This window comes from Colius striatus, chromosome 24 (assembly GCF_028858725.1).
Source record: "Colius striatus isolate bColStr4 chromosome 24, bColStr4.1.hap1, whole genome shotgun sequence".
In the NCBI taxonomy this organism is placed as follows: domain Eukaryota; kingdom Metazoa; phylum Chordata; class Aves; order Coliiformes; family Coliidae; genus Colius; species Colius striatus.
In genome coordinates this window covers 4,402,201-4,419,700 of record NC_084782.1, presented here as the reverse complement: position 1 = coordinate 4,419,700, position 17,500 = coordinate 4,402,201, and the positions used below count along the sequence as shown (strand labels likewise).

The following is a 17,500-nucleotide window of genomic DNA, read 5'->3' as shown; positions in this document are numbered from 1 at the left end:
TGGAGCCAGGGCTGAGCCCAGGGCCCCTCCCCGCAGCCTGCCCAAGCACAACCATCACTGACCCTGCTACCTCGTACCTGCTGGGGTGGAGCCAGGCAACCAGCCTTAGCAGCCCAAGGACAAAACCCCACCACAATGCCCCAGTCCTCAGAGGAAAAGCTGCCAGACAATGCCCATCCCTTTGAACAGAGAAAGCAAAACAGTTTGCTTCCAAAGGGAGCTGGAGGTCAAGTTCAGCAGGCTGAACGCTGCAATTGCATTCAGGCTGGAAGGGTTTCATGCTGGAACAGTGGAAAAGAAATGAGGACAATTTACCAGCAAATGACAGAACTGGAGGGGAAAGAAGGCTGCAGCAGCTGTGGAGACAAAGGCACTGAAACACAGCCCCATGCAGTGCAGCTGCTGAGGAACTGCACACCCAGCCCTTGCTGGGGCCTTTTCGGGATCTGGACAGTACCATGAGCTCATCAAACCAGAGAAGTTCCTCAGAGATAATCCAGCACCCCACAGCTCAGCTGCCCCAGACAGTTACAAGCAGCAGCCAGAAGCTTTTAAACACAACCCCATCCTGCTCAGGGCTGTGAGGCTGCCAGAGTCCTTCCTTCTCCTCCTCCTCCCAGCTACCTCAGGGCTGTCACACCAGAGCCAGCAGCAAGGCAGCTGCAGCAGCTCCAACCAGCCTCATTCTTGTTGCACTAATGAAACTCTGAGGGAAGCAAACACTGGGAGGTGAAATCCAGGCAGGCACTAACCCTGCACCACCAGACATGTCCTGGATATTTCACATGACTTCACTGCATAAATCCCATTTATTTTTAGAACTCTAACTTTGGCATCTCAGGCTTAAGTACCAGAGTCATCACCAAGAAAACCATTAAAACCAGGAAGGTGCTGGCTTTCGTTCAGCATCCTGTGATCTACAAACCCAGCAGGGCACTCAAGGTTGGGGGAGGACTGAGCAAGTGTAATTTGCATATAAAAGCAATCAAGGTATCCATTTAGAAGGCTACACAATGATCAGGAATACAGCTGAGTGTGAACACTGGAGCAAGAGCAAGGCACGATCCCAGCAGGAAGAATACTGTGCATGGCAGATTTTCCAGTTGTTATCCTTCACATGCTCCTCACAGATCAGAGCAGAAGCCAACCACCCAAAGCACACTTGTGTCCCATCTACACATGATGCCAAGCACCTGGCTCACTGAAAGCACTCTGGAATGAAACACAAGTCACTTATACAAAACAGAAGCATTTTATTTTCTAGAATTGTCTGTTCCTGGCTCCTCTTCACTGTATTCAGACTTTTCTTCTTCTGCAAGTGCAAAGCACAGAGTCAACAAGAGGATGAAAAATACCAGCAGAAATCACTCTGAGATGGAAATGGAACTGGCGCATTAACAGGCCCTGAGTCTGTCAAATGGACTCCAGGATCTTAAGTTCTCATGTCAGACTTGAGATTAAATGAACAAGATTCACATTATCATGTATTTCATCCATTTCAAAGGTCTGGAATGGCTCTGTGTTGTACTGCCCTAGACACAAGAGCAGGGTCACATCACAGAGCCCAACAGGAATTCACTGCCTCCTGCCTCACCAGCTCAGCCATGGCACACCTAAGCTCTACTTACCCAGCACTCTGCATTCTCCCCTTCACACAAGATTTTAAATATCTCAAGTTCCCTCTTGTAGTTTCAGTGATAAAGTAGATGGAAAATGTCACCAATTCCAGCTCTGCAAGTCAGTTTATTTCCCTAAACTGCTACCTGCTTGTGCTCTTGCATCTGCTGATTTATATTCCAGGTTATTTTGAAAGCATGATGTTCATTACAATAATTCAGGAACAGTAAAAAAAAAGCTATTTAACAACTTTCAGTGGGTTTAACATTTGAGAAGCAGCTACTCTACTGCTGCCCTTCCTCCTTGCTGACAACCACCCACCTCCCCCAGAGCCTGAATGCAGAAATAGTTATTTCTCCTTTGACCACCTCTGGCACTCAAAAGACAGAGTTTATTTGATGCTGGAGGGATGAAAAGCTTTGATAAGTGGTTACACCTTGGCTCTACAAGAGAAAGATTCAGAACTTTACATAAAGCTGAGATTAGTCAAGGGCAAACCTCAGGCAGGGACTGCATAAGACATCCCAGGGCAATGGGCTACTGTTAGCAGTGTAAGGACAGCAACTACTTACTTGTGCACTTGTTATCTTGGTCCCTCCATGTTTCACTGGGCATCGTGCTGGATGTGCTCATGCTCAGCTCCTGAACTGGAAAAAAAACCATTCCCATGTTATCCCCACAGCAATTGTGTCATCTTTTGTACAAACCCATGCCTAGAAAGGTAATTTTTAAACTGCTGCCAAGCTATCAAGCCCAGATGGAATCTGGGTGCCTCACAGCAGGCAGCAAGCTCTACCTACACAGTTCATGTATTCTCTCATACCCATTTCTCAACAGTCACCAATTCCAAGTTACTCAAGAGAACTGAACATCAGAAGCTTTTACTGTTTCCACCCATTCAGAACAAGAGCAGGAGTTATGCTTACTTCCCACAGATGAGCACTCCGGCTTCACTCAGCTTTCATCTTCACCTAAAGGATAACAACTAAAGTTATTATAGTCACACACACAAAAGTCTGGCCATTTTTTCAAAACTAACTTAAAAACAAGGTTTTAAGATACATGGACTGATTAGTTACGAGGGGAGAATTTACAGATTGTTCCAAAACTATTAAGTGGAAGAGTAAGGGGCAGAAATAGGCTGGCCTGAGCACTTGTGAAGAGATGAAGGAACAGGCAGGTAGTTGGCTGAACTGCACCTCGTCTGAGCACAAACCGTAAACCACCAGTCTGAGACAATGAGGTTTGATTGCAGCCAGAGGTATACTATCCCTTATGTGAAGGCATTCAGTTTTGTCAAGCTACTTCAACTGTTTTACCCTACTTTGTCTCCTGTAGCAATGCCCTCTTCCTTCCCCTTGGTGAAGGAGCACAGTGGCCTTGGACTCCTAACAACCCCAGAAGTGCTTCAGAAGCCAAAGGGAGGTCAGCACTGTCACTCTGATTTCCTCAACGCCACTTTCCCCTTCTGAGGAGCCAGCCCTGGACTAAGCTGAGGGCAAACTGGGATGGTCAGCAGCTGGGGATGCAGTACAAGGTTCTGTGCACACCTCAGGTTGAGAGGTAAATCACACTATGGTCACAATGGGATAGGACCAGGCAGGGCAAAGTTTAAGTCTCAAACCCACCACCTGGGTTTTATCATGGCCCTCAGGAACAGAAGCATAGAGTATGCACGTTTTGTTCTCTATGCCATAGCAACAAACACCATGCATAAGGGATACTATATCTTTGTGCATCTTTTTTTTTAAACCACTCCAGATTCACTTGTAGCCACACTCCTCCCCAGCCCTCCCCAGTTAGCTCTTCAGTACTGGTGTTCAGAAGCAACATTTATAGAGATGGGGTATCACAGACCACTGCGGGATTGCACAGCCAAGTCCTATCGTGTCAATCATTATCTAGCAGCAATGACAGAGGTGGGAGAAGGCCAATCCTCCCTTTTTTTCCTTTTCCAGTAAACAGCTATTTACAGCCCCACTAACTGGTATGGAGAGAGAAAAAAAAGAATCTGAAGCTAATTAGCTGATTCCAAGCTTGCTAGTTAAGTGGAAGAAGCCAAGTCATTACCCAGAGCAGCATACTTTTTATGCCTCCTTTCCAACATGCTCAGCCTCGTTTAACATAATGGAACAACCACCAAAGAAAAAAGACACTGGCCTTCCTGATCATGTCACTGCAGCTGGCAATGATTAACAGAGACATGCAACCCCATTACTGCTCGAGTCCTAAAACTACTCACAGGCCTCTGTGTTTAGCTATGGGGAGAACTGCAAGCAAATCAACACTTTGTATGCTTAATGTTACAGTAAAGCCCCCATACACGCTGTGCTCTCTCCTGACAGCACCAGTATCTGGACCTGAGGGCCTCAAAGGTCACGCATATGTATTCTGACACCACACTTCTGAGCTTCAGGTAAGCTTTTGAGAAAAAGTGTATTATCACACACATATAAAACCAAGATGAAACACAATGCGAGCACTGTAATGTCATTTCTTGTACCCACTTGTTACAGACTGACCTAGAGCAGACATGACTATTTGCTATTAAGTCAGCTACCACACCAAGTTTCATTACTGCAGACAGTCAGAGCTGGTAGGAGACCCATGGTTCAGCCACAGATTGCTTGCTCCAAGAGTGTCAAAAACCTGCTAGTTCAAGTACATAGAACGAGGCAGATGTGCCAGTAACCCCTCCACAACATTCCTGCAGGTCAAGTATCCAGAGCACACTGGAAAAAAAAAACTAGTCAGATCTGAGCACTGGTTTAAAGATTAATAATTCCGGTTTTGCTACATGACAGCACACACACTGCCTTCAGTTTTTGCTACTGAATTCTAGTCACAGGTAACAGTTAAGCCACCATAAAAAGCCAAACTCACTTTGCAACAAGCAGTGTCACTGCTTGACTAGCTAGAGGTTGGCTACACTCACTGTGGTGTAACCAAAGACCTGTTGTTATGATCTGAAAGTGCAGCTGCTACTTCAAGCATTCGATGGAATATGGAAAGAGAGCTAGAGCAGAGGGCAAGGCTGTCCAGCAGATCCCCTGGTCACCAGCAAGAGTCTTGCCTGCAAGATAACACAGAAGGGTCCAGATGTGTCAATAATACCAGAAACAAGTATGCAAAGCAGAACTTTGCAGAACAAGCAGAAAAAAACCCCCCATGTTACAACACCTCTGAAATAAACTGAGCATCAGACAAGAGCTAGATCATGTGCTGAAAAACAAGGGACCTTGAAACGCAGGCTCAAGAGCTAACACCAAAGAGCAGGAGAGATCAGCTTGTCTGGATGTCTGGAACGTTAAAGCATGTTCATCCTGAAACACTGCATTTGGTATTTCTAGCAATGGAAGAGTTTAGAATTACATCCCAAAGACTGATGAAGAATTAAATTGAGCATTACACTACCAAGAAGACTCTACGAGGCAGAAAATACAGAATCTCATCACTGTCAATTAGGCAGAGGAATGTATTATGCCTGTCAATCAAAGATGAAAATAAAGACAAACTGAAATGTCCAATAGGCTCTAGGAAACTACTCACGGGGATTATTCATTCAAGCACTCATTTGTACGTCCTCAAAGAAAAAAACATTGCACATCAGGCTGAAAGCTGACTGCTTTAGCAAGCTTGAAGTGACTCTCACGTAGTGCACACGAGGCCAGAGTGTGATTACTACCGCATGTCCTAGCCAGCCAAGACTCTACAAAGGGATGCGCTGCAGACAGGCACTATGAATTTAAACAGTCCTTAACTAGGCACTGAGAGCACCTAGTTGACTAGTTAAGTGAGAGTAAGATCACATTCCCTCTTCCCCACAGAGCTCAACTCTTAAGAACATCTTCGTTATAGCGGAACTAAGGAAAATCCACCCAAGCCGAGTCGTACGTACAAAGGAATCGGGTCTGAACGTCCTGATCTAAGAATCACAGTAAGTTGCTCATCGACTCTGAACAAGACAAAGCTTAAAAACCGAAAACCACGCAAGCTTTGATGCAAGCTTAACATACAGGTATGGAAGAGTGCTGCACTGTAATTCCACAGTCAGAAGTGTGATGTCAGAATACCCACAGTATAAGATTACATAGAAAGTCACCAAGTTATATTATATTGCTTGTTACCTACCTGTACGCAGTCGGCAATGAGAATCTTGGAGCAAGCAGGAATACTACATCCGGGTCCTAATGTCCATTGCCATTTGTGGTACTACGTTCCTCACAGTTATGAACTGCAGAAATGCTGGCTAAGTGCAGTTATGTAGCAGGCCACTAGTTTTGTTTTTTTAAAGTGTAAATTGCAGTCTCAAGCTCCAGCAAAAAACTTGCTGCCACAGTAAATGGTTGCCAAGGAGAAGCCAAGATCATTCTTTTCTACCATAAAAATACCACAAAATCTCAAAAGCAGTTTCAGTTTCTCATCAGCTGTATAAATGATTAGTGTCATGTGTCTACACCAGAAGGCAAGATTATTCTGTACTCATTTCTGAGAAAGCGTGAAGATAAGTGTATAACAATACCAGTTTCTACCATGCTGCAGGTTTTAGAGATCCAAGTGTCCAAATGGGCTCATTTTTGATAAAGGAAACTAAATTGCAACAGCCAATGTCCTCAAAGTCCAGTACAAAAATGTGTCATGTTGATCCAGACCATCCAAAAACAGGTCTGACCAACAAAGCACTTTTCTAAATGCTGTTTAAAAGATTCAATTACATAAATCTCCTTTTATGGAGGGAAAAAAAAAGTCCAAAACCTCATAGGAACCGCTCAAAGGAACGTAACTCTCTCACCTCCCACATTATCAGATGTCTCAAGTTGACATGTTCGCCAGCTTTTAAGACACCACCTTTAAATGGTCTTGAAAAGAAGTTGGCTAGTTAATTGTATGCCTGTTTAATCCATGCAACTCAAAGCAGAAGTTGTTTTAGCGATTCTGCTTCTGCAGCTACGACAAAGCTAGAGGTAACCAAACTTTCAGATGTTTTGAAAACTGCCAAATCTTTCAGTAGGTTTACTCATCATGGGTTTGCTATTTTTGATACCTAGCAACAGGAGCTTACATACAAAACAGGGGTACCAAAAGACAACCTCTGCAAGGTACAAGGACATCAGCATCCTTCAACTCTTCCAAGTTACAGAACTACAAAAGAACATACTTTAGGGATATGCACCAGCATCTCTTTAATAAAGAATGACATGTAATCTGAAAAATAAACTGAAAAAGAAATTAATTTAATGTTTATGTTCAGAATGGCCCATCTCAGACACCTTCACCTTTGGTGGGTGTCCCACGAACACCCTTCCAGAGAACACAGGCATCAGTTAACACTACTTCAATAAAGCAAATTGCATCGGTACTGATGTTTTTTAAACTAAAGTATCCAAAGTTCTCCCAAATTAACTTGATCACAGATTAGGAACTGCCAATTGGGAATTTCCTGAATAGCAATTCGTTGTTGTAACATGTTCATCAACTCCCAAACTTTTGTGGGGTGATAAGAAGCATCCACCAAACAAGCTGAGTGGCTCTTTAGTGCGCTTCAAGTCAGTGTTACCTGGTATCAGCATTTCACATCATGCTATTTTGTTTTCATTTAAGGAGTAACAGCACTCAGAGTACTTCAAGAGGGATCATCTGCTCCCTTAAATACTACTGACACTAAAAAGAGAAAATTTGACATAGAATTTAGAATTAGCCAATGCTTAGCACAAGGAATGGAAAAGATCTTTGGAAGATTAAAGCTACTCACAGAATGCTCAGCAGCTGGGGAATCATGTGAAGGTACAGATAAAATAAGTTTACCTACTTTGTGCCAAGCAGGTTGATGTATCCTGCCTTAACACCAAGGTATTTTACGCTGGGAAGTCACGTTCCCAGCTTATCTGGTACAATGTAATAATAAGCAAAGCAGCTACCTTATCAATGAGTCCAGAATGCTTTGAAATTCTTCTGTGGCTTAATGAAATGAACAGCAAGCTAACGAATTCATCAAGTCTTCTACAAAAGAACCTTAAAGGGAGTTTATTTGTACTGCGTCGTGTTAACTATTAAACTCCAGATTCAGATACTACTTTAGATGCATTATCTCCAAACATCAATAATAAAAAAGCAATAACCATCATGCAAGCAAGCTAGTTTCTGTATTTTACAGACAGGATTTTAGGATTTGCCCACCAGCTACACGATTTAAGAATAGTTCCTGCAGTCAGTCCCCCATAACACAAATTACTGTATTCTGATCTATGCAGATTAGCCCACTCAATTAGCAGGAGGACTTAATCACTCGAGTAATGCTTCTGGTCTTTTTGCCAAGCAATTTCAGGTATACAATACGGAGCAAGGCCAGATGCTGTAATCTCAAGACAGCTTAAGAGCATATAAATATCACATTAACAATCCTTTAGTCAGGAAGTCAGCCAATACAAGTCATTCTATGAATTTATTTTAAAATAACCATTGCTAGTCTTCTGCTTAAAGTCTTTAAAAAGATTCCAAGCAGTAACTGCCAAGGTGGTTAAGAGCTACCATCCCACCACCCGTTATCCATAGCTACAGGAGGAAATTCATTACATACTGCACTGCTTGCAGTGTAGCTTGAATTACTGTATCTGACAGCACTTGCAAGATTTCCATTTGCTTCCTTATTGCAGCACAATTAATGCTCAAAAAAAAAAATCTGCACCTATGGGAAAGGTTAGGCTACTGTTTGACCCAATCTTTAGCTAGAGGCATCAGGGGAAGAGATCTCACTCTTCACCACACTTCCACACGCTCTGGTCTAGTTTGACCTCTACTCAAGACTGTGTTTACTGCAGGAGGTGTGGTATTTAGCCTCGTATGTTTTAACCACGAATGGCAAGAAGAGCTACTACATTTAGTTTTCTATTTATTTGAAGCACAGTAAAAAAAAGTTGGTACACTTTGGGAATTCAGTGGCACAAGGTACACTGCCATCAAGTTAGGGACGTTATACATCAAAAAAAACAGCTAAATTTGTTTTGAAACACTGCATTACATAATTAAATTGTACTCGCCCAAACAGACCACTTACAAATATTAGGTCAGTAAGTTTCTAACATCCATAAAAACGTAGCTTTCTTACTAAAATGCAAGAATTAAAAAGTTGGTGTCTAAACAAGACAGACAAAAAACAAACTGGAATGAAACTACAGGTCACATCTAAAATCGGGGCTTTTTGTTTGGGCCTTCATATTCTTCTCTCCCTCTACCATATCCTGTTGGTGTTCCAGGCCCCATTCCTCTAGGACCCTGGCCACCCACGGGCCCCGCACCTCCCTGCCCAAAGCGTTCAGGACGCTATTGGAACAGAATTAACAGTTCATTATATGTAGTTGATGTCCATGTGTGTTAAGTATATATTTTTAGAAGGTTCCGTAGTCAAGGTTCGTCGATACAATCACCATTGAGCCGATCCACAGGTACCGGGAACATAGAAAGGAAAAAAGGGTAATTTAAAAATTAGTTTATTGTAAATACATGCCTTGAGGTATGTTCCCACTTGATGCATTCTCATACATCTGTTACAAAGAACAGATCCTCCCTGCAGTGCTAGAAATGTAAGCATTAGTGCAGATGTGAATTAACAACTTTTCCAAATGAGCTCTAGCAATTTTCAACCAAGTTAATGCAAATGGCTTGCAAACTTCTCACCTTTAGTGCAGTAAAAGCTTAGATTACATCACTGTCATTTCCAAATCAGCCTAGCCAGAAAACCAATCTTCAGGTCACTGAAGTACGAGTTGACATTCATCAAATGTCATTGTAAACAGAATGCCTACTCACCAGTTAATGGCATGTGCTGCAATAGAGACCATGTGCTTTTCAAGATGGGGTTAAGACTACGGTCTGCTGACTAAACTGCAGAGGCCTTAGGCAGTAACCAAAACTGATTGTGAGCACTACTGCATTGCAAGAAGAAAAAATAAAGTGAAAAAAAGCTATAATGATCAGTGATTTACCTAACCCACGCAATTGCTCGATCAAAAGGCTTGCATTTGGTAAAGTCCCACATACTCCAGAACTGCTGCTGCTGCATAATATGCAAAACTTGTTCAAGGAACTACAATTTATTCAGTGTTTCTGGTTAGAACTATGCACCAAGGGTTGTGTGCATCCAGTCAGTATCTCCCTTCCCACCCCACTTTCACCACAAGGCTCTTGGGAGAATTCACAGCATTGAAAGGTTTCACACCAGGATGTAAAAAGCTAAGTAACCCTGCAATAAAGCAGAGACGTCAAGTGTTTTTACTGGTACCTCTAAGTTGCATGTACTTCATTCAGTTACTGTATCAGCAGGTGTGATCAGCATTCAATCTACAGAACTGACAGATTATAAAGTCAGAGACAGCTTTTAGACTTTCATTTCAAGCAAGTTTTCCACTACTGAGTTACAGAGCAATGGGAGCTTGTTTGTTACAAAAGGTATCTGCAACTGAAAATTCACACTTCAAGTTCTTGACTTCTGGAAGTTAGTTTCCACCCTTCCAAGAAAGGAATTTCAGACAGGTTACCTAGGTTTCTTCTGCCTAATTCACGGCAGCTTAAGTTTATCTCCAGTTCTGTTTAAAAGGTATCAGCCCAGTAACTGTGACAGCAGTGTGTGGCAGAGATCCCCATCCTAAGAAACTCAAGGCAATTAAATCCATCTTACTGTCACACCTTTTGACCACATCCCGTTTTCAAGGATTACACAAAGTTCAGCATGCACCTGTACCATGAATTTCAGGAGAAAAAAAACGTACACAGCATTCACCACAGACTGCCTGACTGCTCACAGGACACTCAGGAACTGCTTAAGTATCAGTAGATTATATAGATACATTAAGGCCAACGGCACTGTCTACTGAATTAATGATGCTCTGCAAAGTTATCATTCCAAAGATATGGTTCCCAAAAAAGCAGAAGATACTTGAGACAAGCTACTATGGTAGCTCACCATGTTAAGCCAGAGGCCTAACCCCACCCAAAAATAATTTCTTTCAGCTTGTGCTACAGAGTGTACACCCATTTCAGGAGGGTGGAAGCACAGTAACGTCGCCACCTAAGCCAACAGATTTCCATCCCACCCATTAGGCATTTCTTTGATCTACATCCATGTTGCTTCAGTGTGGTAACACCAAGCAGGCTCAAAGCCCGTCACACATGTAGTGTGCCAAAATTGTACAGTTTGGAAACATACCTCAGAACATGAGATATGCCACAGCTTTAGCAAACTCTGCCTATAGTCATGCCCAAGACAGGACAACAAGAACGGGCTATCATTCCTTTGTGAGACAGGAACTACAAAATGGCTACAGTCAAGGATCACTGGAGCACACCTAAAGCTAAAAACCAGCATTTCTGCTCTTCCATCAGCAGCCAGAATAACTGATATGCTGTTTCCCATTGATTATCTAAGTTAATCTGCTGCTTCAATAGACGTGAGTGCAGATTTTTCAATTAACAGCATACCCATACCAACATGCATCAGTCCTAACTAGGCTTGGAAGGGCCAAAATAAATGCAGGGTCACACATTGGAAAGGAGAACAAAAATATCTCTCTTGTCCACAAACACAGAATGTCAAATTGCTGAAAAGCTACTACGTTATGTAATTTAAATTAGGAAATTTGTTAAGATTCTCTAGAATGTATTAAAAAAAAATCCTTCCAAGCCTAACAGTGACGCAGAATTTCCAGAGTCCAATAAAGTCAGTTCATTGCAAATGTGCTTAACAGCACATCTGAATTCACTTACAGACAGCTTCCCACTGTGTAAGCTACCAAAATAGTTAAGAGCTAAACTAGTATTACATACTGCCACACTAGTCTTCACATTGAATACCTGACAAGAAAAGTCAGCAGTTAAACAGTGGAATTCACACAACCATCCAAACACTGGTAGAGAACTCAATTCCCAGCCACAACATTTCCCTCGAGCTAAACTAAAGCCATCACGGGATACATTACCATGTCACTTCCCATCATAGAACCACTTATGGCTGCTTGGCCAACTCCTGGATTAGCTTCATAACCTATGCCGCCACCACCTCCAAGAGGTGGGAATTTCTGGGCTGCAGAAGCATAAGGATCTAAGAGAGAGAAATAAATAATCATATTCTGACAATTTCTAAGTTAACCACACAAAGTAATCATGTAAAAATTCTTTACCTCCCATGTTCATTGTGGTGGCACCACCCATTCTCATGTCTCTCTCTCTCTGCATAGAAGAAACAGCTTTTAGCACAGAGAACAGACTACTGAAATCCACACCTTTCAGGAGATAAAGCAGATGTTCAGCCAACTACAACCAGTTCACCTACACATCACATTATCTAACCTAAAGGAAGTCAACAGCATCGAACTTGAAAATACATCCAAAGAAATCCTGAACATGATGATGTGTCCAAGAAATATGATCATTTCACTTACTGGATCCATGTAACCCATTCTACTATAATTCTCTTCCCTCTGCCTTCTCATTTGTTCTTCCATCTCCCGCTGACGGATCATCATTTCCTCTTCCCGCCTGCGACGCTCCTCCTCCTGCCTGATCATCCCAAAGCAGATGTGTTAAACCCCAGGAGCTCAACACTTCTCATCAGCAGCACTTGTATAAGCAATTTAAAAAGGCACCAAATTATTACATTGAGAAAAAAAGAGATACTTTTATGATGCTCAAATACTTGAGGAAAACTTACACTGCAGTTCAATTTCTCATACACAAACTGAGGCAGCAAAGGTGTTTCTTGAAAAATAAAAACTTTCATATAGAAATCATTTTAAAAAAGAGAAAGAAATGTAACAGAGAAAAAGCCCCGTGAAAGCCAAACCAACCTCAGCTGAATTTCCTTGCGTTTCTGCATCTCTTGGTTATGGAGTTCTTCCATACGTCTCAGCTCCTCCTGACGCCTCATGAGGTCTGCAGAAATGAAGCTTGTCAGCAGCTACTTCCCAAGCTCACATCAGGTTTGAATTAGATTCATCTCATCTGCACTATAGCCAGATGGCTACTTTAGGAGTGTCATTACTCTTAACCGTAATTCCTTTCCCCAAAAGCTGCAAAACTTAACAGTTGGTATTTTTAAACTCTGAAATTCTCAAGTTAGCAGCATGGAACAGGGATTTATTCCAGTCACACATTTACACCAACACTCAAAGCAAAACCATCAGCTAGAATTCAGAGCCAATTACCTTGACGCAAGAGGTTTGCCTGATGCTCGTGATAAGCATCTTCCATCTCACTTTCAAGTTTGTCCTTGGCATCTTTCATGTTTTTTGCCACTTGCTCTCTCTGCTGTTTTTCCATCTCATCTAAAGATTTCCACCTCTGGGAATATTCAAACTCAAAACTGCCAGGCTGGGCAAAACGAGGAGGAGTCTCTCTTTCCCTGGAGAAAGCAAGATGCTCATTCAGACTGGGCAAACCTGGACACTGAAGGTCATGTAAAAGGTGACAAGCAGAACAGTAAAAGTATCAGGGGACATCAGATGAGCCTTGAAAATACCACCTCACAGCCATGTCATAGAAAACTTGCTGTGACAGAATGCTGACAAGAGTCCAGCATTTTACATGCTTCAATAGTAGCATTTAGTATAAATCCTATAACTACCCTAGCAAGTACAGGGCTCCTGCACTGCCACATCCAAGCAAATATTTCCACTTAAAGAGTTCTACTGCATGTTTATCTTGTTCTTAACTTCCTTAGACACTCCATTGCTGGCAACTGCCAGGTGCAGAATACTCAAACAAGAGAGGCCTTTGTCCAGGTAGCTACAGTTGCTTAAAACAGCTCACAGAGAGATGACTTTTTCAGTGCCAACTTACCCAAAGCATTTTGTGGTAAAGGCAAGTAATAATCTTCACTTGAACTTAAATAATTTTCAGAGTGCCTGAGGGCCAACAGTTTGTCCAACAAAGAAACCACTGTCTGTGATTCAGTAATTAGTGGAAGTTCAAAAGCCTTCATACATCAGCAATGTAAAGTATCAACACTTGGGGAACACCATATTAATCTATGCTGTGTTCAAAGACTGTTTCTGAACTGTTTCTAGTTCTGAGCAGTCATACAAACAGGACTGACTGGATTCAGCCCCACACTCCCTTTTGTGAACTGGAGAAATACAACATTTCTACAACAAACAGATTTAATACACACATCCCAACCTAAAGTTGCTTCTTATGAAAAGACTCCTACAGATTCTTATCTACTCTTTTATACCCAGCAGTCAGTTTCATCAGGCAAATCTACCAGCAACTAGTTTTCATTAATCATGCAATTAGTTGAATTGCTACTTAGTTTCTCATTTAACATCATAAACATCAGTTTTTAAGTTCCCCATGGGATCAACAACATGAGCTACATCTTAAGTGAGGTGACAGTTAACAACAGGATGATCAAACAGATGAAGTCTGATTTTCAGGAGTTTCTGTGTATACCAAAAGTCATCTGTTACTGGGATGCTATTGAGGCCTGTTTACGATACAGAACATTGCTTGCATAATGCCCAATGAACACACTACACAAATGAGTGATAAGCTAAAAACAAACTGCTACCAAAAACCCAGGAACTGAGGCAACCGCTCAAAATTCAAAGCCTATTTCTGAAAAATTACTCCATCTCCTTCCAAGTGTGAGACAGCAGTTGCAAACATCATCTGTATACTCCTTATACAGAAAGACAGTGCCTACTTTTGATACATCGGATTCTTCTGAGCAAGCTTTTCTGGAAGACCATCTTCATCATCCAGTTGTTCCAATGGTTCCACAATAACTGGTCTAGGAGTTCTGAACAAAAAAGATCCTCATTTTACTTTTCTAGAAGAATCTCCATGTCAGTAAAACTAGAAGTTGACAATTTTACTCATCTCAAAACTCCTAAGCAGTAAAATACTTACGTTGTCAACAAAAACACTCCTTCAGTACACCGTTCAAATGCTTTTCTTGCAGCTGGCTTTGATGCAAATTCAACAATGCCTTTTCCTGTTGATCTACCTCGATCATCTACAATCACAACAGCTCTTTCCACTGGACCAAATTGGGAAAAAGCTTCCTCCAGTAACTCGTTGGACACATAGGGTGAAAGATTACGCACTGATAGAGCAGCAGCGTGTGTGGCAAACCGAACACGAAGCTGCCGACCCCTCATCGGGGTATCATCCAGTTCTGCCTTCGCAATTTCTGCCAGAGCTCTAGATTCCTGAGGAAAGGTGGAGACCCAGTTTTAGAAAACTAAGTTGTAAATTACTAGTGTGTGAGAATTAATCGGATGGATGTACAGCATGAAAGCCTACCAATTTAATGAATCCAAAGCCTTTTCCCTTGTTGATAAAAACCTCTCCCGGCTCCCCATATTTGGCGAACAGTCTCTTAAAGTCTTCGTCCGTTATATCAGCAGGTAAATTCCCAACAAACAAGCGGCAACGCTGAGTATAGGTCTTCTCCCCGGGTCGCCTCAGAAGAGAGAGGTTTGCTTTAAATCCCTACAAAGAAGCAGACCGATTCGAGCCATCACTGCTTGCAGCCCTGCTGCCCGCACCGCCAAGCTGCGGCCTCCTCCCGCCGGGACGGCCGTCGAGAGCACCGCCGGCGAATACAAACCCAATGCTGCCACAACACCCCTCAAGACCGCGCTCGGAAGCTGCCTAGGCACTTAAGGACCACGCACATCTCGCTCCGGCGTCCCCGTCGCGCTCGCCGCCGCCCCTCTCGCTTCTCCCTCTCCCGGGCCCCCGGCTCCGCGCTCCTCCCCTCAAGATGGCGGCGCGGGCGCGCGGAGCTGCCGAGCCCCGTCGCAGCCGCCGCCATCTTGTGGCTCGGGGAGGGGGGAGGGGGCCATGACTCACCTCGTCCGAGAGCTTCTCGCCGCCGCCGCCGCCCGAGCCCTGCTGCGAGGAGAGGCTCTGCTGTCCCTGGTGCTGCTGCCCGCGGCCGCGCGGCTCTCCGCCGGGCCCGCCGCGGTGCCCCGGCCCGCCCTTGTGCGGCCCGCCGGGCCCCTGCTGGGGTCCGCCCGGTCCCTTGGGCCCGCCGCCACCGGGCGACTGTCCTTGTCCTTTCTTAGGGCCGCCGGTCGGGGTGGGGCTGGGGCTCGGCTTGGGCTGCGACTGCCCGCCCGGGCCGGAAGGAGCCGAGGAGGCCGTCGAAACCGGAGGCTGCTGCTGCGGCGGCTGCCCCGCGGGCAGTGAGGACGGCGGAGGCGCTCCCGGGCCGGCCTGGCTGCCGGCAGGCCCTGCGGTGGTGGCGGCGGACGAAGAGGATGAAGAAGGCGGAGCAGAGGTCGATGCGGGCGGCTTCGGAGGTTCGGGCTTCGGGCCTCCGCCCGGCGGGCCGCCCGGGCCCTGCGGGCCGCCCCCCATGGGGCCGCGATTCTGGCCCATGCCCATGCCGGGCGGCGGAGAGCGGAAATCATGGTTGGGGCCGCCGCGGCCACCGCCACCGCCACGCCGGTGGAAGCCGCCTCCGCCGCCGCCACGGCTACGGAACCGATCCCGCGACATGGTGGTGGAAGAGGATGAAGAGGAGGAGGAGGAGGAGCTGCTCCAGCCGCGGCTTCTGCTCCTCACAGCCCGCTGCTCAAAATGGCGGCGAGCTGACGACCCTCGCCGCCGTCTTTGTCCGCCCCAAATATAGTTTCCCCGCCCCCGGAAACCACCCCCTCCGCTAAGCCAGCCAACCGTCGGCCTCGGCGGCGATGACTGATAGGTACAGCCACCAATAGCGTATCCCTATTCCGCTCACTCTTTGATCTCATTGGCTAGGAACCTGCCTCCTGACGATTGGCTCCTTTGACCACCGATGTTAGCACGGATGATCCGTTAACCTCCCGTGTGCTGATTGGTCGGTTTGATCGGCGGGAGGCGAAGTCACGGCAGGAACTCTCCGTTGTGATTGGCTGCCTGGGGAGTCAGTCGCGCGGGAACCCGCTGGCTCGGCCCCCGGCCCGCCATGGCCACGCGGTGCGCGGCCCCGGGAAACAGCCCGCAGCGGGGAGCGGGGCAGCGAGACCCTCATGACACCCCTGGCTGAGCAGCCACAAGCCTCAGCTGGAACAAAAAAAAGCCCCGAATGAATGTAGTCGGGTCCTTATCGCACGGTGCAGCAAATGCAATATAAACCGTTTCTATTTAGTCACGCAAAGGTGGCGGTGGAAACCCAGCTCCAACGTGGGAGGTCACTTTTAACTCATTTCGTGTGAAAAGACAGGGAAACAATATAAAAATGAGCTCTCAGTGCAGAGCAGCAATCGGCAACCCACTGCCTGCACGTGCATATACAGCTCTGGGCCCACAGGGGAGTGGATGTCAGCTTCCCAAAATGCAAAACAGCCAGCTCTCAGCAGGGGAATAAAGCAACTGTCAAGCTTCATCATTAAAAACTTCACTATGATCCCTACATTCCATCTTACATACAGAAAACAGGAGTAAAGCAGCTCCTTTCTATCCCACACCACCCGTTCTGGTGGTGTTGCACTGGTGATGTGATAACGTGAGAACATGACATTGTTGTGCTTCCACTTCACAAAGGTTTCGATCCATCGTGCTCCCAAGCTCCTACGGATGTTTTGCATTCGGTTTCAGGTCTGAAGAGCCACATGAAACCCAAAGTGAAAGCCAGGTGTTTGCTTTCTTTTGCACAGAAACTGTAGCTGTTGCCTTCTTGTGAAAATATAGTATCGGTCTCATCAGTATCTGTGAAAGCCCTGGGCAGTCAGGGGCTGATTTTCTTCTTCACAAAATGAATTTCCCTCTGGCTTTATATTTTCTTTAAATAAAAACCCGTTGTAGATTGACCTTTTCCCAAGTAAGTGTTGTTTGACTTCAACCACTTCCCAGTGCAGCAGAATAGAAGCCCCAAGTTCTGTTTTAAAATGGATCCTCTCTG

General features: G+C 44.9%; 1 protein-coding gene across 5 annotated transcripts; it reads right to left on the bottom strand.

Annotated features, from left to right (window-relative positions):
- Positions 1-1,233: 1,233 nt before the first annotated feature.
- On the bottom strand, positions 1,234-16,254 carry SFPQ (splicing factor proline and glutamine rich). 5 transcript variants are annotated; one of them, XM_062014265.1, is made up of 14 exons: positions 15,466-16,254; positions 14,914-15,102; positions 14,518-14,819; positions 14,312-14,407; positions 12,813-13,009; positions 12,456-12,540; positions 12,051-12,168; positions 11,790-11,838; positions 11,589-11,710; positions 5,749-8,937; positions 4,140-4,690; positions 2,544-2,588; positions 2,190-2,264; positions 1,234-1,312 (listed from the first exon to the last, which is right to left on the bottom strand). In XM_062014265.1, exons 1-10 carry the CDS (start codon positions 16,114-16,116, stop codon positions 8,800-8,802), a joined length of 1,947 nt encoding a protein of 648 aa, XP_061870249.1. In that variant the 5' UTR covers positions 16,117-16,254; the 3' UTR covers positions 1,234-1,312; positions 2,190-2,264; positions 2,544-2,588; positions 4,140-4,690; positions 5,749-8,799. The 5 variants fall into 5 exon arrangements, with proteins under 5 accessions (XP_061870249.1, XP_061870250.1, XP_061870247.1 ...); XM_062014266.1 differs by having other exon boundaries at positions 1,234-1,532; positions 4,140-8,937; XM_062014263.1 differs by having other exon boundaries at positions 4,140-8,937.
- Between the last annotated feature and the right edge of the window lie 1,246 nt (positions 16,255-17,500).